A 20627-nucleotide genomic window follows, 5' to 3' on the forward strand; every position below is an offset into this window, starting at 1 on the left:
CGAACCGCCGACCTTCTGATCAGCAAGCCCCAGGCTCTGTGGTTTAACCCACAGCGCCACATCCAGTATTTGGGTGTAATTAAGAAAACATTGTGGGATGCGGGTGGCGCTGTGGGTTAAACCACAGAGCATGGGCTTGCCGATCAGAAGGTCAGCGGTTTGAATCCCCGCGACGGGGTGAGCTCCCGTTGCCCGGTCCCAGCTCCTGCCCACCAAGCAGTTCAAAAGCACGTCAAAAGTGCAAGTAGATAAATAGGTAAGGCTTCAGCGGGAAGGTAAACAGTGTTTCCATGCGCTGCTCTGATTCGCCAGAAGCGGCTTAGTCATGCTGACCACATGACCTGGAAGCTGTACACTGGCTCCCTTGGCCAATAAAGTGAGATGAGCACTGCAACGCCAGAGTCGGGCACGACTGGACCTAATGGTCAGGGGTCCCTTTGCCTTTACCTTACTGGATATACAGGTGGACATCCATCTGTCTAAAAAGCTACACTAATTCCTCTTATCCAAGTGTTTGTTTAAGGACGGGGGTCTCATTGGGGTTCTCCTCTGGGCAGATCTCCTCTGCTTCTGGGTCTCTGGACTGTGGGCTTGGCTCGACACCTGCCTTGCTTCTGTGTAGGAAGCTTTGAGCTCCAGAGTGACAGAAAGCAGACCTGAGTCAAATGCCGGTCTGTTTTAAATGATTCTCAAAAAGTGTTTGCTGTCAGGGAGGGATATATATATATACATTGCAGCTCTTATCTTTTGGGAGCGATTTTCGTGCTTGCTTGGCTGGAAACGTTAGTTAGAACAAGGGAAACAGCTTGAGCATTAACAAGGAAGACGGACGAGGCAGGGAAGTTCTTTCTCTGACCTTGATAATCCGATGTTCTGCTCATACCGACGGGGGATTTCGTTCTTGGCAGCTGGAAAAGGACAGAAATGAAACTGAACTCAGGACACAAGCTAGGATTCCTCATAAAAAGAAACACCTTTCAGGCTTTCCCAATGGCAAAGGGCAATTTTATGATTTGGGGAGAAGTCTGAAACTGACTAAGATTGCATTCACGTGAAGAAGAGGAGTTTGGATTTGATATCCCGCTTTATCACTACCCGAAGGAGTCTCAAAGCGGCTAACATTCCCCTTTCCCTTCCTCCCCCACAACAAACACTCTTTGAGGTGAGTGGGGCTGAGAGACTTCAGAGAGAAGTGTGACTAGCCCCCCAAGGTCACCCAGCAGCTGCATGTGGAGGAGCGGGTAAGCGAACCAGGTTCACCAGATTACGAGTCCACCGCTCTTAACCACTACACCACGCTGGTGAATGTAAAAGAACAATATTACGTCAGTTCCACAAACCAAGGGTTTATAAAAACTATGAGCATGGTGGGAAAGGGGAAAGAGAATGGCTTTCAGAAGGAAGCTCACACACAGTTATCTCATGGAGAACACGACCACGGGTGGAGGTCATTGGCTTGCAAATGGATCTAACAAATTCATGAAGGACAGGCCTGGGCTGTGGGCAGCAGTCAGAGATGAGTTAGAAGCTGTGAGCCATGAGACGGGTCAGTGGTCAGAAGCAATGATCAAGGCAGGGCCAAAGAACAACCAACAATGGATGTCTTTAAAAGAGCATTGGACATGGACAAATTCATGGACAGGAAGCCTATTGATGACTACTAGCCATGATGGCTATGATCTGCCTCCACGGTCAGAGGAAGTGATGTGTCCGAATACCAATTGCTGGAAACTTCAGGAGGCAGCTCCTGTGCTCGGGTCCTCCTTGCAGGCTTCCCACAGGTCCGAGGGCCTTCTGAAGTAAGGTTACAGGGAACCAAGCAGAGGGCCTTCTCGGTGGTTGTGTCAGATGTCAAGGAAATAAACAACCATCTGATTTTTAGAAGACATCTGAAGGCAGCCCTGTTTAAGGCAGTTTTTTGATGTTTGATGTTTTATCATATTTTAATGTTCTGTTGGGAGCTGCCCAGAGTGGCTGTGGAAACCCACAGTTGTTGTTGGCATCTCTCTCTCTCTCTCTCTCTCTCTCTCTCTCTCTCTCTCTCTCTCTAAAATGGAGTGCAAACTAATCAAGTAAGTGAATGCCTTGGGTAGGATGTGTGCTAATGAGATCACCAAGGCATGGTGTGGGTGGGTAGAGATCTCCAAACTGGACTAGGCTAGCAGATTATGGTAAATCCTGGCAATGTTTTAAATAGAACCCTAAATCTAAAAATAGCCCAGTTCCCCCCACCATTGTGGCTAAATTTGACTTAGTGAAACTTTTTTGCGGTTTCCCACAGTGGCAGAAGATTCAGTCAATCAAGCAGAATCAAGGACTTCAAGCACGTTTCCCTGTACACTTGAATGAGTAAAAAAGACAAGGTTTAATTTAACTCTGAATTAGGTAGCTAATTTTCCTCTGGATCTTGGCTGTCTTCTCCCTATTATTCTTTCCGCCCAATGGGAACTTTTCCATCAGCCTTCTGCTGTCTATCAGCTTTTCCATTTGCGCTGGAGCTTAAAGGATCACTCCAATTTTCCAGCTTTTCTTTCTTTCTTTTTTTTGCTGTTTCAACTATCAAGAAGCCTGAGAAATACTGTATTCCACAGAATGCAACAGAGGAATGGATTTCCTACTCCAAAAATACGGCTCTCCGCAGAGTTGGCCCAACTGCACCATACTGACAGCTTTTTGTAGGTTTGATCCAGGTATGCTCATTGCTACAAGAGGTGCTGCAACTCACCACAAATGCCTCCCTTCTTCTCTTATAATGGCAATGGCGCCCACCTGAGAAGTGCTGGAACTGAGTTCTGGTGAGTTCCAGCTGAAAAAAGCCCTGGGTACTCTATCTGCACTTCCTGCATTCTCCATCCAAAAAGCAGGATATTATCAATACCATGGCATCCATGCTTGCCTACCCTCAAGACGCAGAATTCCCTGCAGAATTCCCACCCCCAGTATTGCCTTCCCCAAGCTGGTGCCCTCCAGATGTTTTGGACTACCACCAGTTTCAGCCAGCCAGCTGGTGCTGTTGAGAATTGTTGTCTGAAACCTTTGCAGAGTACTAAGTTGGCCAAGGTCTTAAATCATGACCTTGGGCCTCTGAGAATTTTGCCTTGTGTTGGAACGTACTTGGATTCCCTTCAGGTTCATCCTTCGTATTCGGGGCTGATTGGGCAGGAAGAACTTGCTGTCGTCTGGAGACTCCTCGGAGGTCGAGGAGTCGTCTGCCTCCTGGCCGTTGATCCTGGGGCTGGGAGCTTGAGAAATCACAGTGAGGGGCAGATTCCTTGGTAAGCTCTGGAAGCAAACAAAAGGAAGACTTTATTGACCGGAAAGCTCAATGTGGCTCCCTAATTAAGAGTTGCAGTCCTAACCTCACATACCTGGGAGGAAGCCTCTTTGAATTCGATAGGACTCAAGTCTGTGTAGACGTGGCTAGAGTTGCCAGTAAGAGACCATTAGGAGACGCTTCCTAGTGGTAACATCTGTGGAAGTGGTTGTCCCAGGAGGCAATGGGATTTAGGCAGAGGCTGGCCACCATCCGGGATGTGGTGGTTGCATCCTGCATCTGCAGCATTTTGTACTGAGCAGGGAGTTGGCATAATCGACCTCCAAGGTCCCTTCTTGCTCTAGCATTCTAATACTGCACTTCAAAATAATTCATCCATTGCAGGGGTGGGGAGCCTGTGGCCCTCCAGATGTTATTCTACTCCAGCTCCCACCAGCCCCAGATTGTAGAGTCAATTGTCCTGGATCATAGAATCATAGAATTCTAGAGTCAAAAGGGACCCCGAGTGTCATCTAGTCCAACCCCCTGCAATGCAGGAATCTCAACTAAATCATCTCTGGCAGATGGCCACCCAACCTCTGCCATTCAAAAACTCCAAGGAAGGAGAGTTGCAAATATGTGGACCATGGGCTAATGTCCCAGAGCTGACAAGAAGTCCTAGGTTTGCTTCAAGATGTTCCCAGAGCCCTCTCCTAGTCCTGCCCATTTTTGGTCAGTGCCACCCTGCTTGGAGGATATTCTGGACCTGGGACGGACTCCTGGTGGTTGCAGGTGCATGGATGCTGCATTGGCACGTTAGGATTCTCATTGCACACTTAAACAAATATTGGATGTAAACCCCCCCCCCCCAAAAAAAATAGTTCAATGTGTGGTGTGACCCAGAGCAAGAATCTCTGCTGGTTCTACCTGATCAAAGAAGTTGTCCTTAGAGAGACGCCTAAGTTTGCACTCCAGGTTAAAGATACAGGCTTCCTTCCGGACCACCTCGATTCGGAGCTCATCGTTCTTTTCCTCAAGCTCCCGGATCTGCTTCCGGTACTTATCCTTCTCAATCAAGCACTGGGAATACTGGGCTTGTGCCTCATCCCGCGAATGGAATGCCTTTGAAAGCAAAGAGAGTCGGGTGAATTTGTTCTTGCACAGACCCCTTTGTGCAAGAATGCCAACTTCTAGCCACACAAAAGCCCAAGATTTCTACTCACCTACGTCTCTCCAACAGGTTAAGTGAGAAACATTGTCACAGTTGAAGAGCACCCCCCAGCCAGAAAAACCACTCTAGGGCCAATGAGAGGGGGCGTGGCTTGGAGGAGAGGGTGTGGCCTGGGCAGAGCCCCAAGGGCCAGACAGATTAGCTGCTTTTGGCCCCCAGGCCTCAGATTCCCTACCCATGGTACACAGGATATTTATTTTTTATTTTAATGTATTCCCATCCTGCCTTTCTCCCAAATTGGGATTCAAGGCAGCTTACAAGATTCCGAGACGCCGTTATCAAAGGCAAAGCAGTAGCTTGTATTAAATTAAAAACCAAAGTTAAAATGCATCAAAACACATTTAAAACCAGTGTTAACATGCAGTTTGCCCTGACAGCAGCCCAGAAGCAGAGGAAGAGCTGGTGAAGTTCTTTCACAGGTGAACAACACGCTCCCTTTGACCAGCCTCAGTCAGCAGTCTGGCTGCAACCCTTTGGACCAGCTGAAACTTCCGAACACTTTTCAAAGGCAGCCCCATGTAGAGCACATTACAGTAGTCCAACCGGGATGTAGCTAAGGCACACATCACAGTGGATATATGGGATGCGGCACAGAGCAGCAGTGGGAAGAGCCACTGACTGAACTGACGGTGTCAACAAGGAAAAATAAAGAGGGGGGGGATGTCAGGGAGTGGAAATGAGCCATCGGTCTGATCGGCTCCTTTCAGAAGAGGAGGAGTGGGAAGTTTTGTCCTCCCTGTCTCCAGCAGTTTCAGGAGGAGAGGGAGACAGGGATGATGTACAGCTGAATGAGCAAATGCCCAGTTACAAGACAGTGGAGGAGGAGGAGGGTGAATTTAGAGTGCAGACAGCAGAGACCTCCCTGGAGAGTGTGGGAGACCCTCCTAGTCCAAAGGCTTGCAAGAACAGAGAATGCGGAGGGATGTGACTCCTGTAGGTTTCCAGGATGTTGTGGGAGGTGGAAGAGGAGGGACTCAGAGTAGCCAACGTCTCCTACGTGTGGAGACATAGACCTTTTGGCTTGCAACCAGATGACTGAATAAAAAGCCATAAAATATGAACTCTTTGTTCTTCTTCTTCTTTTTGGGGGGATTTGATATCCCGCTTTATCACTACCCAAAGGAGTCTCCAAGCGGCTAACATTCTCCCTTCCCTTCCTCCCCCACAACAAACACTCTGTGAGGTGAGTGGGGCTGAGAGACTTCAGAGAAGTGTGACAAGCCCAAGGTCACCCAGCAGCTGCATGTGGAGGAGCGCAGACGCGAACCTGGTTCCCCAGATTATGAGTGTACCGCTCTTAACCACTACACCATACTGGCTCTTGACCCTGAGGCTACTGGGGAGGAGAGGATTCTCCACGCCTGACAGGGAGGCATCGTTCCACAAAATGTTTCGCCTCCCTCTTCCCCGAAACGGGAGCTGCAAAAGTTCCTGTAAGAACTCTCTGCTCGACTCTCACTCTGATTCCTTCCCTGACTTCTCTCCCATCCTCCCTCCCTCCCCAGCTCTTGTGATTCCAAGTACCTGGTCTCTCTCCTTCTCCACTTCTTCCAGCTGAATCATCACCGTGTTCATCCGATGCTTGTACATTTCACAGTCCTTCCCCAGAGTGGAGCATTTCAACTCCAGTTCTTGTTTCTCCTCGAGGTACTACAAAGGAATCAATCAATAAGCACAGGGCAGCAAGGCGATCAATGAAGATTTAGCCTTCTCCAAAGCAGGGAACCCCTGCTGATCTATCTCCGCATGTCAGGGCGCCAGCTGGCAGCGAGGCATGAGGGTTTGGGCATACAGTGGTACCTTGGATCTCAAACGCCTTGGTACTCAAACAACTTTGAACCCAAGCATTGCAAACCCGGAAGTAACTGTTCTGGTTTGCGAGCTTTTTTCGGAAGCCGAACGTGCTCTGTTTTGCGTGTTATGCTTCCATTTTGAGTGTTACACTGACAATTTGAGTTTTACGCTGAGGTCTGTCTGTTTTTGCTATTTATTTTGCGTTTTTGTTTTTGCGGCTTTTTTCTTTTGTTTTTGTGACTGTGTGGAACCCAGTTCAGTTACTGATTGATTGATTGATTGATTGTGTGACTGCAGTACATTGTTTACTGCTTTCATTTTATGGATCAATGGTCTCATTAGATAGTAAAATACATGTTAAATTGCTGTTTTAGGGATTGTTTTTAAAAGTCTGGAATGGATTAATCCATTTTGTATTACTTACTATGGGAAAGCGCATCTTGGTTTTGGAACGCTTTGGTTTTGGAACGGATTTCCGGAACAGATTAAGTTTGAGAACCAAGGTACCACTGTACTGAGTCCCATGGCCTTGGTATTTCTCTGAAATCTGTTCACAAGGCCTCGTTCCAGACCATCCCTCCGTTAGAAGAGTTGGTCAAGCAGCAGTACCATTACAATATTGTTGTTGATGATGGGGTGGGCTGCTTAACTGGGGCATCCTCTGCACAGTGTGTAAAATGGGTACCATATTGCTGGATAACAAACAAGATAAAATGTTACACATTTCTCGTGGAATAATTAAGCATTTTTTCAAGATGGCAGGCAAATAGCCCGATGGTGTCATGCTTAGTGAGGCCAGGCTGTTGATACTGCAGCCCAACACAGTAAAACACATTATTTCATGAACAGTGCTAGTGAGAAGAAAGACGGAACCACGTGTGACAGCACACAGCAGCTGGCTTTGTGCAAAAGAGTTGCCAAGCGAGGGCAATGATAATTCTTTTCAGCTCACCCACAGTTCTGGTTTTGATGCGAAGGGGGTACACAGGAATGGAAATCTTGCCTTGACCCTAAATATGTCATTGCTGAATGCACCTCCTACCCCAAACCAGAAGATCTAGATCAGGGGTGTCAAACTCAAATTCATCGGGGGCCACATCAGCAGTTTGGTCACCCTCAATGGGCCGGTTGTATCTGTAGGACTATGTGTCCACTCTTTATTATCATAAATTACTGTCACTGCATTCAATTATGACTTTTTTTGTAATAATGTAAGTAATAATGTCGCGCGTGCGCACTCCGTCGCTGGGCTCCTGCTGCTGCTGCCGCTTCCGCAGCGACTTTGCGAGCCCGCCGGATGAAAAGGTGGCTTGGGGGCAGCTGCCGATCGCGCACGGTAGCCCCCCCCAAGCCGCTTTTTCATTCAGAGGGCTCGCAAAGTCGCTGCGGAAGCGGCAGCAGCAGCGGGAGCCCAGCAACGGAGTGCGCACGCGCGACATTTTGCGCTTGCGCACTCAGTCCTGACGTTGCGTCGTGACATCAAGACGCAACGTCACGGCACCCCGCCCCCGGGGGGGTGCCTCCTCCGCTCTGCTGCCCTAGGCGGCGCAGAGCCTCCCTCTGCCCCTGCGGCTGGCAGCTACACGGGCCACATGATGAGGTCTGGCGGGCCGGATTCGGCCCGCGGGCCTTGTGTTTGACACCCGTGATCTAGATTAAGCTTCCCTGTTTCCTGCTTCCATTCTTAGTGCCTTTTGCTTTCCACCTCACCTTATCCCGGAGGTCCTCCGCGTGGCGAATCTCTTCCTGAAGGTTAAAGATCTTGTTGACCAACTCCTGGCGATCCTCCAGGGCCTCTTTGCGGTCGTGTTCTAGAATATCCAAAATGGCTTTGTCTGAATCCGGCAAGCTGGGTTTCCCAGCCTGAAAGACATTTGTGCAAAAGGCGTAGATAGAAGCCAATGGTGGGTGGAAGGAACAGGGAAAGAGAAAGAGAAAGAAGAGACACAGATCAAGGGGAGAAAAAGAAAGGTGGGCCTTTCCTTAGATTGTAGGCACCTTCAGGAAAACAAACAAAGAAACCTCGTGCCAATTTCACAGGGCAAAGTCTTATTTTAAGGGGGGTAAATATTGCTTTTTCGTGCTATATTTTATAACACAGCCTTTGATGTATTTCAGCCTGCATGCTATCTGGAGGGCATCTAAAAATGCGCACTGCCATGATCACAGTCCTTTTAGCACAGATCCCGGTGGATTCTGCCAAAGCTCCACCAGCCCCCTTTAATGGATGTGCATGACACAAGTGACACAAATGCACCATCCAAAGGATTCCTGCATTCTCCAACCCTCCACCCCTTTCCCCAGGGGGGTCTCTGTGCACATGCAATCCCAGCGAGAGAGACGCACCATGCTCTATGTTCAGAAAGCATAAGCTCCACTCAGCCCAGGTACCTGTCCCTGCCAGCTAAAGCCAATGCCGCGTCTTTGCCTTTGGGAGGAATGGGTTTTTAAAAAGCTTGCTGGGAGCGTGCACCCATGCGCTCCTTTTCTTCAGATTTCAACACGCTCTTCAGGCTAGACGTAAAATCTCAGCGTGGCAGGCAGAGGAGCAGCTGCTGCTGCTGCGAGATTAAACCTGCTATTAAGCATTATGAGATTTTTGTTTTTTAAGAAGAAAATTTTACAGGCCGTTTACCAACACATCCATCTTCAGATGCCAGGACAGGTGATTGCAGGGTACATATAATCACAGAGGAGGTGGAGGAAAGCCTGCAGGAGTCTATAATTGAAGAGACACAGGCAGGTGCATTCTACTGAGTTCAGACCCTTACTCCATCTAGCTCAGTGTGGTTTGCACAGATTGGCAGAAACTCTCCAGGGTTTCAGGCAGCAGGTCTCTCCCAGCCCTACCTGGGGGGTTGCAGCTGGGACCTTTTGGGGTCACAGCAGATGCTCTCCCGCTGGACTATTACCATATAACACTGGTCCTGAGAGATCTACATTGGCTCCCAGTACGTTTCCGAGCACAATTCAAAGTGTTGGTGCCGACCTTCAAAGCCCTAAATGGCCTTGGCCCATTATACCTGAAGGAGCGTCTCCACTCCCATCGTTCTGCCTGGACACTGAGGTCCAGCGCCGAGGGCCTTCTGGCGGTTCCCTCACTGCGAGAAGCAAAGCTACAGGGAACCAGGCAGAGGGCCTTCTCGGTGGTGGCGCCCACCCTGTGGAACGCCCTCCCTTCAGATGTCAAGGAAATAAACAACTATCTGACTTGTAGAAGACATCTGAAGGCAGCCCTGTTTAGGGAAGTTTTTAATGTGTGACATTTTAATGTATTTTAATCTTTGTTGGAAGCCGCCCAGAGTGGCTGGGGATAAGCCACTCAAATGTGTCCTTTGTCCCTTAAAGCTAAAGGTAAAGGGACCCCTGACCATTAGGTCCAGTCGTGGACGACTCTGGGGTTGCGGCGCTCATCTCGCTTTATTGACTGAGGGAGCCGGCGTACAGCTTCCGAGTCATGTGGCCAGCATGACTAAGCCGCTTCTGGTGAACCAGAGCAGCGCACGGAAATGCCATTTACCTTCCCACCGGAGTGGTACCTATTTGTCTACTTGCACTTTGACGTGCTCTCGAACTGCTAGGTGGGCAGGAGCTGGGACTGAGCAACGGGAGCTCACCCCGTCGTGGGGATTCGAATTGCCGACCTTCTGATCGGCAAGCCCTAGGCTCTGTGATTTAACCCACAGCGCCACCCGTGTCCCTTCAAATGTGTCCTTTGTCCCTTATGTTTTAAAATTGGATTGTTAAAAATATAAGGTTTTGTGGATGTGCATGAATAAGTTTAATATAATGGAACCAAGAGGGGGAGGGGAGAAAAATGTCGACCCAAAAGAATATGGTTTTTGATTTTGCATTGTTCTTGCTTTTATTTTTGTTACTTTTGGAAAATTAATAAAATGTCAACAACAAAAAAGTGTCCTTTGTCCCACAGGGCAGGGCTTGAAAGCACAAGCAGAGAGGTTCTCGTGCAGAGCCATTTGTGAAGAGGCTGCTGGATCAGGCCAATGACCCATCTAGTCCAGCATCCTGTTTTCACTGTGGCCCAACCATGATGGGAAACCTGAAAGCAGTATGTTATGTACTGAGCTGAATCCTAGAACAATAGGATTCAGAATGCAGCAGTCTGATTGGTCCTAGAACAATAGGATTCAGAATGCAGCAGTCTGATTGGTCCTAGAACAATAGGATCCAGAATGCAGCAGTCTGATTGGTCCGCAGGGGCCACCCAATCCATCTCCAGGTGGAAGTGAATCAGTGACCTGATTGGCCTCCAAGAGCAGCCAATCAGGCTCCTGGAGGAAGTGAATCCGCAACCTGATTGGCCTACAGGAGTAGCCTGGAATTAGCCAATCACATGGGGCCCATTGTGTTAAATAATGTATATATAACAGACGTTTTGGGGAAAGATTCATTCATTACTACTATGAGCTGAATAAAGAGCATGAAATTCACACTTGACTCCAAGTATATTTCACAGGATTTGAGGACAAGAGCAACTCTCTACTCCTTCAGTTTCCAGCAACTGGGATTCAGAAGCATTGCTGCCTCTGACTGGAGGCAGAGCATAGAAATCACGGCCAGTAGCCATCTCAGTAACCCTCTCCTCCACGTTTCTGGAAAATTACACTGTGAACAATCCCCAAAAATCCATGCCTGAAGTCATCATCCCTGCTGCCGACTAGAACAAATGTTCACTTTGCAACTCTTTTCCCCCTCTCCCTTCAGGTGTCCAAAAATAATCTCATAAACTGGGAGTTGAAAGGTACAGATACGTGACAAGCAAAGAATAAAAAGTATTCACTTTTTTAAAGTCCCTGACACAGCCATACGCTGCTCTGCTACGAGATCTCAGATCCAAACCCCACAGAACTCTTCATCCTACGCACTTCTTTCCCCCCCAAATTAAATCCCGCCAAGTTCAAGGGGGACGTGCATATCTCTGTGTCGTTGTGTCTCTATTGCACTCCTGGGTGAGCCAATCTGTCTGGCTCCAATTAATTACAACTTTATTTCTTCGCTGCTTTGTTTCCAGCTTGTGATTAAGCTCAAGTTAGTCATGCTGATTAACTGATTAACGCTCTCACTCTTCCAAATTATTAGTTGCAATGCACCTCCCGGGAAGATGGCAGAAGGGAATATGGGGAGGGTCGTCTCAGATGGAAGGTGGAATGCGCTGGAAATGAATGAGCCAAAGGGTTGCCGGGTTACCCGAGAGGCAGGCTAAGCACATGCTTAGGGCACGAGCAAAGCAGCTAGACCGAAGAAGAACATTTAAAAAGAAAAAAAAGAATCTGATATTTGATATTTCCAAAAAAGAAGAAGAAGAAAGCAGCATTGATGTCACCACGGGAAAAATCAGAACCTTGTTAGGAGTTTCTTACACTCCAGTGAAAATTCTTTCCCCATTTTGCTCTGATTATTACTTGCTTATCCCCACCCAAAACCAGGGGAATCATACTAACGTAGATTGAAAAAATGTGAACAAATTGAATCCTGCGGTGTGTTGCAGTGAATCTACGTTTTGCTTAATTTTTTATTTTTAAATTTTATTTTATGGTTTAATAAATAATAATGATAACAATTTTATTATTTGTTCCGACACCTATAAAAACACAGTAAAAGGTCAGACATAAAAAAACGTCCTGATACAGGGCTGCCATCAGGTGTCTTCTAAAAGTTGTGTAGTTCTTTATCCCCTTGGCATCTGATGGGGTGGAGGGGTGTTCCACAGGATGGGTGCCACTGCCAAGAAGGCCCTCTGCCTGGTTCCCCATGGCTTCACTTTTCACAGTGAGGGAACTGGCAGGAGACCCTCAGAGGTGGATCTCAGTGTCTGGGTTGAACCACGCCTTGGGCTGGTTAAACATTGGGCTGGTTTGTGGAAGGGGGCTGTTGGTTGTTGCTGTTGTTATGATGATAGGTCTTTTGTGTTTTCATTATGTATTCTTACTATGTAAACTGTGATCTTCAGATGAAGGGTGGTATATAAATTTAATAAAAATAACCGGCCATGAGCCAGAAATTAATCCTTGCTCACCTGAATTATGGACTGCAACTCTTGGATCTTGGTCTTCAACATCTCATTTTCTCGCTCCAGTTCAAAGATTTGTTCCCTCTTTGGTCGGTTTTCAATGTCATTCTTGAGCTTCAGGGACTGGTTTCTCTCGAGCTTACACTCCTCTTCCACTTTGTTCAGCCAGTGCTTCAACTGGTCAATCTACCAGTGTGTGCATGAGAGAGAGGGAAATAAGCAAAGAAGCACCAAGTAAAGGCTAAAGTCCCCTAAAACAAGACTCCACCCTGGTGAATGGTGTGCACAGCCAATGACAAGCCCTGCCTAAAGACAGCAGATTCATTTTGCTTTTGGACTTAGGGTTTATTAATACCCTGAATGTGTTTCTGTTTTATACCATTTTAACTGCTGTTATTTCCCCCCAAAAGAATCCTGGGAACTGTAGTTTTGTGAGAGTGCTGGTACTTCTCAGTTGGAGATCACTAGGTTTCCTAACAGAACATGGGTCCTTGGGGAGAGAATGATTCATAAACCAGTGTAAGGGCACATCCACAAGGTTTTAATAACCAATCCCTCTTCCTAGGGTACTCTGGGAATGGAGGGTAAGAGCTTCCTAACAATTCCCAGCACCTTTAACAAGCTACAGCTCTCAAGATTCTGTGGGGAAAGCCACGGCAGTTAAAGTGGCATATAATTGATATAAATGTGTGCTGTGGATAAGTCAATAGCTGTCAGGCTTCCAGGGAATCCTATCGCTCCAACGGTGGGATGCCAAGAAGCAGATAAACAAGAGTTCTTACCAAGTAGTTTATTCAATATTCACAGAGAGACACGAAAGAATACGGTCTCTCTTATTCTACATCACCCCTGCACCGACTGATCTGCGCTTTCTGCCTCTGAGCTTTCTATTCTCCTACTTTCAAGGCCTGCCAAGTTCTGGGAGGGGCGGGGTCAGGAATGCTTTCAAGAGACACTGAGTCTATCAGCTGTCTCTCCCCTGGTGCTTCTTCTTCCTGCTGCTCTCCCAATATTTCACAGCTTCTTCCCTCTGCAGCCTCTGAACCTTCTGCAAACCACTGTTCTAAATCTGTACTGTCCTCCTCTTCTCGGGAAGGTACAGGAAGAGGGGTGGGGGTGGTCCCCACCATTCCTCCTCAGTCCAGTCCCTGACATCAGCATAGATCAGAGATAGCTAATGCAGTACCCTCCAGATTTGGTTGGACTTCATTTCCCATCATCACTTGACTTTTTGGCTATGATGGATGGGGCTGATGGGAATTGGAGTCCAACAACATCTGGAGGGCCAAAGGTTCTCAATTTCTGTCTTTGGCAAATGGGCAAAGAAGGTATTTGCAGTCAGATATGGAGTCAAATACTGAGGCTGAGGCTCAAATACTTTGAGCTAAGGCTCAAATACTTTGGCCACCTCATGAGAAGAGAAGACTCCCTGGAAAAGACTCCCTGGAAAAGACCCTGATGTTGGGAAAGATGGAGGGCACAAGGAGAAGGGGACGACAGAAGACAAGATGGTTGGACAGTGTTCTTGAAGCTACCAACATGAGTCTGACCAAACTGCGGGAGGCAGTGGAAGACAGGAGTGACTGGCGTGTTCTGGTCCATGGGGTCACGAAGAGTCGGACACGACTAAACGACTGAACAACAACAACAACAGTGGAGTCAAAACAGCCCCTCTTCTCTTTCTGAAATGCCTGAGTGCCTCTCTCACCTCGAGCTGGAGGTCCCGGCTTCTCATCACCGCCATGTTCTTCTCTTCGCTCAGCTGGGCGTACCTCATCGCCAGGTTGTAGTTTTCGTCCTTCACCTTGACGAGCTCGTCGTTGTAGTTGTTCCTTTCCTCTTTCATCTTGTTGTACCTCTCCTGGAAGGTCAGCAGCTCCTTCAGGTTGAGCTTCAGCTGCTTCCGCTCATCCTCCAGCTGGCGGGATTTGGCCAGGAGCTCGCAGCGCTGCGCATCCTTGGTCTTGACCTGCTGCTGCAGCTTAATGATCTCGTTCATCAGGAAATGGGTGAGGCCTTCATGACCCTCTTCTACTGAAATGGAAAGGAGACGGAAACAGGGTACCAGGGCTACGTGGCTTGAGAGGGTTACATTGCCTCAAGTGAGTAGCAGAGCATGGATCGAGGTGATGAAGAGAGAACCAGGGTCCCCTGGTCCAAACAAAACAGAAGAATCTAAGAGGAGCCTGCTGGATCAGGCCAGTGGCCCATCTGGTCTAGCATCCTGTACTCACAGTGGCCATCCAGATGCCTGTGGGAAACCCACAAGCAGGATCCGAGCACAAGAGGTTTCCAGCAACTGGTATTCAGAAGCATTACTGCCTGTGACCATGGAGGCAGATTATTGCCATCATGGTTAGTAGCCATCCTGCATGAATTTGTCTAGTCTTCCTCTAAAGCCATCCAAGTTGGTGGCCATCACTGCCTCCTGTGGGAGGGAGTTCCAAAGTTTAACTGTGTGCTGCGTGAAGAAGGACTTGCTTTTATCTGTCCTTAATCTTCCAACACTCAGATAACCTTGGGTTTATTTGGAGAATCGAAGCCCAATGACCCTAGACTGTGGGATGCAGGATGCTGGGTGAGAGAAGGACCCTTGGATTGATTCAGCAGGGCAGGGCTTTGGATTCCTAGATGTCACTGGACCCCAACTCCCATCAGCCCCAGCCAGCCTGGCCAATGGTCAAGGATGATGGGAGCTGTAGTTGAGAAACATCTGGAGGGACCACCGACCACACAGCTTCCCCACCTGATTGTCCTGCTGCTCTGATCCTCATCCCCACTTTGCCAGCCTTGGCCCCATCGGTGCTCTGCGTAAGAACTCGGAAAGCTCATGCAGACCTTTTCATTCACAATTTCCCTTGCAATGATTCCGTTTCCCCCACTGAGCCCTGGTAAGGCTGGATCTAACTTACCAACAATGGTGGAAAATCGCCGTGTCGGCTCCTTCCCCGTCACCAGTTTGTACAGTTCTGGGTAGTAAAATTCTAGGCTTTCTAGGAAAACCACATAGCCCCTCTCTCCTTTCGTGTGGAGGATGTCCAGCAGCCGACCTAGAGGGAGACCAAGACACAGGACGTCTTGATGAGACAATGGAGGAGAACTCTCATTTCATTAACTTACCAATATACAGTGGTATCTCGGGTTATGAACTTAATTCGTTCCGGAGGTATGTTCTTAACTTGAAACCGTTCTTAACCTGAGGTACCACTTTAGCTAATGGGGCCTCCCACTGCCGCCACACCGCCAGAGCACGATTTCTGTTCTCATCCTGAGGTAAAGTTCTCAACCTGAGGTACTACTTCCGAGGCAGCGGAGTTTGTAACCCGAAGTGTTTGTAACCTGAAGTGTTTGTAACCCGAGGCACCACTGTAATTTGAAGAGGGTGTACAAAAGTGGCTATTTGTATCATCTTCTATATTTAAAGCACCTTTCCGAGGGCTGCTCTGCGTCTGGATTTCAAAGACGAAATTGGCGTTCGAATCCTGGATCTTAGGCAAGTCAATTGAAAAATCGTGGGTTTTTTGGTGTCTTTGTAAAAAAATAGCTCAACAGCTTTAGGATTTGTCTGAAAAAACCTCAACAACTTTCAGGGTGTCCTGGTTTAGAAATATGGCAAACCTACCTTTCTCCAACATGCAATTTACAGTTCCCAAAACACTAAATGTCTCTCCCAATGTACCCAGAGACAGCTTTTCACTTGCTGTAACCCTACCAGGAACTCTGAATTTGGTACAAATGATCTGACAGAAGACTGGTGCCACTGTAACGTCTGAATCAGCGTAGCTGTGGGCACCTGGCTGTACCTGCTCGGTTGATTTTGGAGAGCAGCATTGGCGAGTTGAGCACTTCGTCCTCATCTTGTTCATCGATGACTTTACACTGGCGCAAGTAAGGGGTCAGCTTGGCCGGGTTGATGTAGCGGGTCAACATGTGGCGATTGCACTCGACGTTCTCCCAGAGGGCATCCACTTCGTCCTTCAGGGTCTCCATACTGGGGTCATCCATTTCTGATTCTATTCCCTAGAAAGTGATGGTGAGAGGAAGAGGATGGACAGGTCAGCAAACAGAATAATTAGAGAAGTTGTGTACCCTCTTGGTAAAAATGCATCAACAGAAGGCACACATGAATTCTATCAGGAAAGGTTACATGTTGGCAGGTGTGCTGCCACATTCTCATCCCAAAAGCCCTCCCAAAATATCCACCATTGCTAGAGTTGCCATGTCAGGAGCATCCCAGGACCTGAGATTTCAGGGACCGAACCTGACACCTAGGGGAAGCTCCTGGTGATTCCTCCTCTGCACTCCCTCCCATCACTTAGCCTTGGAGATGGAGGTTAATTGGGAGAGAGGAGGCTGGAGTAGGATTTTAATATGGTAAGTTTTTGACAAGCCTAGTAAGTTTTTGACAAGCCTGGAAATTTTGATGGATTTTGATATTTTTAAATTGTTTTTAATATTTTTCTACTGTGCCAGGAGTAAGGGTCTATATTTCAGGGGGCAGGTGGGCTATTTTCTTTTAGATAGATGTTCTGTCTGTCAGATGTTTTGTATAAAAACATACTTGTCGTTTGTCAAACAATAATGACCAATAACAAAAAAAAGCCTCAAAGGCCTAGATAATGGATAGCCTTTCCTGAACGTCTAACACAGACAAGTGGTGAGAGGTGAAGTGTAGAAAAATTGGTTTGAGGAAACATGTTTTTAATTTTAATTTTCCTTTATTGATAAGGATCCAGAATTGCTGGGCCCTCTGTTGCTTTAACATTTATAGTGTTACATTTATGCGACTAAACTGATTTTTGGTGTTATTATTTCTACAGTTATTCTTAATCCAGTTGGGTCCCTTGTACTGCAAGTTGTCTTCCTTCCTTCCTTCCTTCCTTCCTTCCTTCCTTGGGTGAAAGGAAGCTGTCTTCACTTCAAGCAAGGCTGCAAGAAGATATTCAAAAGGCCCCTAACACATTTCAATTTCAGCACATTTGCTCTCTGGCAGTATTCTATATTCTATAGCCTCTGATTTGAGTGCCACTTAAGGTACAACGCGACACCTTGCGAAAACTACTCGAGTGTCATGGAAACGTCTCAGCGTCGGTTGCAAACCACAGGTGTGAAGTCATCAACGTGGCCTGACTCAAAATGAGGGGGGGGGGGAATGTCATATGCATGTTTTAAAAGAAAATAACCAGAACAGCAAAGGAGCAAAGGGTTTGCTTGCTTAAGGACATTTCTCTCTCTCTCTCTCTCTCTCTCTCTCTCTCTCTCTCTCACACACACACACACACACACATATCATGCTTAGCATATAACAGGAGCCTTTATCTAATTCAGCTATTGCATGCCTATGATTTCAAAGTTCTCCACTGAAGGGACGAGACAGACCCTCCGTTTGTTTGCTCAGCTGAGCAACTTTGCCCCCACTGCATCTCTCATAGGGACTAGCCTCCGTGCAGATTACGCCAAATGCACATGTGCTTCTGCTTGAACAAATCGGCTTGCGGCTAGAACTCTGGTTTCTCCTTTTCCGGAGCAAAGAGCAACTGCACTCCATGGAGTGTGTGTCTGTGTGTTGAAGCAGGAGAGCACTCTACATTCCAGGCAGCCACACAGTCCAGGTCGGACCTAATACTTCACTTCGAGAAATATGAAGAATCAGGGATACGCCCTCCCATCAGATGTCAAAGAAATAAACAACTATCTGACGTTTAGAAGACATCTGAAGGCAGCCCTGTTTAGGGAAGTTTTCAATGACTGATGTTTTAATTACAGGTAGGTAGCCGTGTTGGTCTGCCATAGTCAAAAAAATAAATAAAATAAAAAATTCCTTCCAGTAGCACCTTAGAGACCAACTAAGTTTGTTTTTGGTATGAGCTTTCATGTGCATGCACACTCCTTCAGATACACTGAAGGGTCTTGTAACTTCTGTTTCAGTGTATCTGAAGAAGTGTGCATGCACACAAAAGCTCATACCAAGAACAAACTTAGTTGGTCTCTAAGGTGCTACTGGGAGGATTTTTTTTGATGTTTTAATGTGTTTTTAATCTTTTGTTGGAAGCCACCCAGCGTGGCTGGGGAAACCCAGCCAGATGGGTGGTGTATTAACAACAACAACAACAACAACATGCATCAAGAGACCCAAAGAATAGTTGTTGTTTTTAAACTTGGGGTCTCCCAGTTTAAAGGCAGAGGACAACCACAGCTTCTAAGGGCAGTCATTGTGAGAGAAGGAATCTGTGGAAGGGTTGCAGTCCAGCTGTTTCACTTGCTTTAAAATGAAGGGTTCCTTGTAGGAGGTTGCACATAGTGGTGTAGAAGAGGTGAAAATAATGCCAATATATTTCACCTCTGGCAACCAATTTTTTTATAGCAGATGAATCTGGAAAGCCGGGGACACAAATTTTCACGGCCCTCTCGCAGCTATGGTGGCTCATTTACCAGAAGCGATGTTATTTTGCGTTAACTCTAGAAGGGTATACTTGATTCCGATCAAACGAAGCCTCCTAGAGCGCAATATACATCAATATGCAATATACGCCAGGATGCCACATCATACTAGAATGTAGAACAATAGGACAAGCAGGGCTGGGCATGAAAGAAATGTGTGTCTGAGTTTTGGACAGCATTGGAAGATGGAGACACAGAGGTGTATCTTATTCTGTGCTGGGCCCAAGTCTGTGAGTTGGGGGTTTCCCTGGAAACCAAATGGAGAAGCAAGATCTCTCTTTTTAAAAATAAAAATAAAAATATACTTTTCAGAAATATACATTTCACTGATTTTACAGTCATTTTGACATTTTAAAACTTGACTTCCTTCCCCCTCTTTCTGCGGTTCCTTAAATTTATTTTTAATATCTTCTGCAAATCCAAAGTACCGTAATTTAATTTGCTCATTTATTCATCTCCTTTAAATATATGCTCTTATAAAACTGCAGGTTATTACAATAATCCTGCCAATGTTCTTATCTGTTTGCACTTTGTTTGTAAATAAACCATTTCTGTTCTTTTACAAAAAGTTTTTTATCTTGATTTCTTATTCTTCCGGTAAGTTTCGCAATTTCTGCATATTCCATAGGTTTTTATATCCATTCCTCCTTTGCTGGGACTTCTGCTTCTTTCCACTTTTGGGCAAGAAACATTCTTGCCACTATAGTTGTATACATTAATAAATTTGTATACAATTTAGGTAGTTGCATCCCTATAATTCCCAAGAGAAAGGCTTCTGGTTTTTATACAAATGTTATTTTATTTTATTTTTCATTTCATTGTATAGCGTTTCCCAGTAAGCTTTAACCTTACTACAAGACCACCACATATGATAAAAAGAACCTTCTTTCACTTGTGGTGTGAATGCTTTGAGCACCTCCATCCTAAGCTGAGGTTGTGTAGGTGTGTTAATGAAACCATGTCTCCAAATGAAACCATTGTCTCCGTTGACCTTCATTCCAAGGAAGCCGAGCCCTGGACAAGCACAGCAACCCCTGGAATCTCTTGCTGCTCGGAGATTGGGGTATGAGCAACGATATAGTAGGTAAAGGACCCCTGGATGGTTGTTGTTGTTCAGTTGTTCAGTCGTGTCCGACTCTTCGTGACCCCATGGACCAGAGCACGCCAGGCACGCCTATCCTTCACTGCCTCTCGCAGTTTCGCCAAACTCATGCCAGTTGCTTCGAGAACACTGTCCAACCATCTCATCCTCTGTCGTCCCCTTCTCCTTGTGCCCTCCATCTTTCCCAACATCAGGGTCTTTTCTAGGGAGTCTTCTCTTCTCATGAGGTGGCCAAAGTACTGGAGCCTCAACTTCAGGATCTGTCCTTCTAGTGAGCACTCAGGGCTGATTTCTTTGAGAATGGATAGGTTGGATGGTTAAGTCCAGTCAAAGGCAACTATGGGTGTTGTGTGTTGGTTTAATATGCATATATGAGTTTCACTGCTAGTTCTGTAACTACCTTTCCCGCTCCAGGGTGATTCAAACGGGTGCGGTGACAGTTGCTATTGGTAAACTTGTTGGCACAATTTGGATCCTTACTCTGATAGGGTCCTGCCAAAATCTAAATGTATCCTTTCCCCAACTCCTGTTCCTGAGAGTATAAAAGGAGCTCGCCCTTTCCCTCCAGACAGTCAAGTTCCTACTGCAGTAAAGGAGATTGTTCTTGTTACTTGACTCCTAGCATATCCTTGCTAGCATGCTGAATCACTACCCAGAGCTGATTACACGAAGAGCTGAAATCATATAGACACTGCACCCATGACTTACCAATGGGGTTGTGCTCGTATGCCACAACAGCAGCAAGAATTTTGATAGCTAAAAACTGGAAGACGGA

At 46.8% G+C, this 20627-nt stretch overlaps 1 protein-coding gene across 1 annotated transcript in view; it reads right to left on the reverse strand.

The window, feature by feature from the left end:
• Nucleotides 1-20627, reverse strand: part of CARD11 (caspase recruitment domain family member 11) — a 73825-nt gene that overhangs the window by 40562 nt on the left and 12636 nt on the right. Inside the window, exons 2-10 of the mRNA XM_033167530.1 lie at nt 16113-16329; nt 15222-15359; nt 14018-14343; nt 12316-12495; nt 7989-8141; nt 6009-6134; nt 4181-4375; nt 3115-3282; nt 857-908 (exon numbers count right to left, since the gene is read on the reverse strand). Of these exons, the coding sequence (XP_033023421.1) occupies nt 857-908; nt 3115-3282; nt 4181-4375; nt 6009-6134; nt 7989-8141; nt 12316-12495; nt 14018-14343; nt 15222-15359; nt 16113-16314 (1540 nt within the window). The 5' untranslated portion in view covers nt 16315-16329. The remainder of the gene's footprint in view (nt 1-856; nt 909-3114; nt 3283-4180; nt 4376-6008; nt 6135-7988; nt 8142-12315; nt 12496-14017; nt 14344-15221; nt 15360-16112; nt 16330-20627) is intronic.

Source organism: Lacerta agilis, chromosome 13, assembly GCF_009819535.1.
Source record: "Lacerta agilis isolate rLacAgi1 chromosome 13, rLacAgi1.pri, whole genome shotgun sequence".
NCBI classification, from domain to species: Eukaryota; Metazoa; Chordata; class Lepidosauria; order Squamata; family Lacertidae; genus Lacerta; species Lacerta agilis.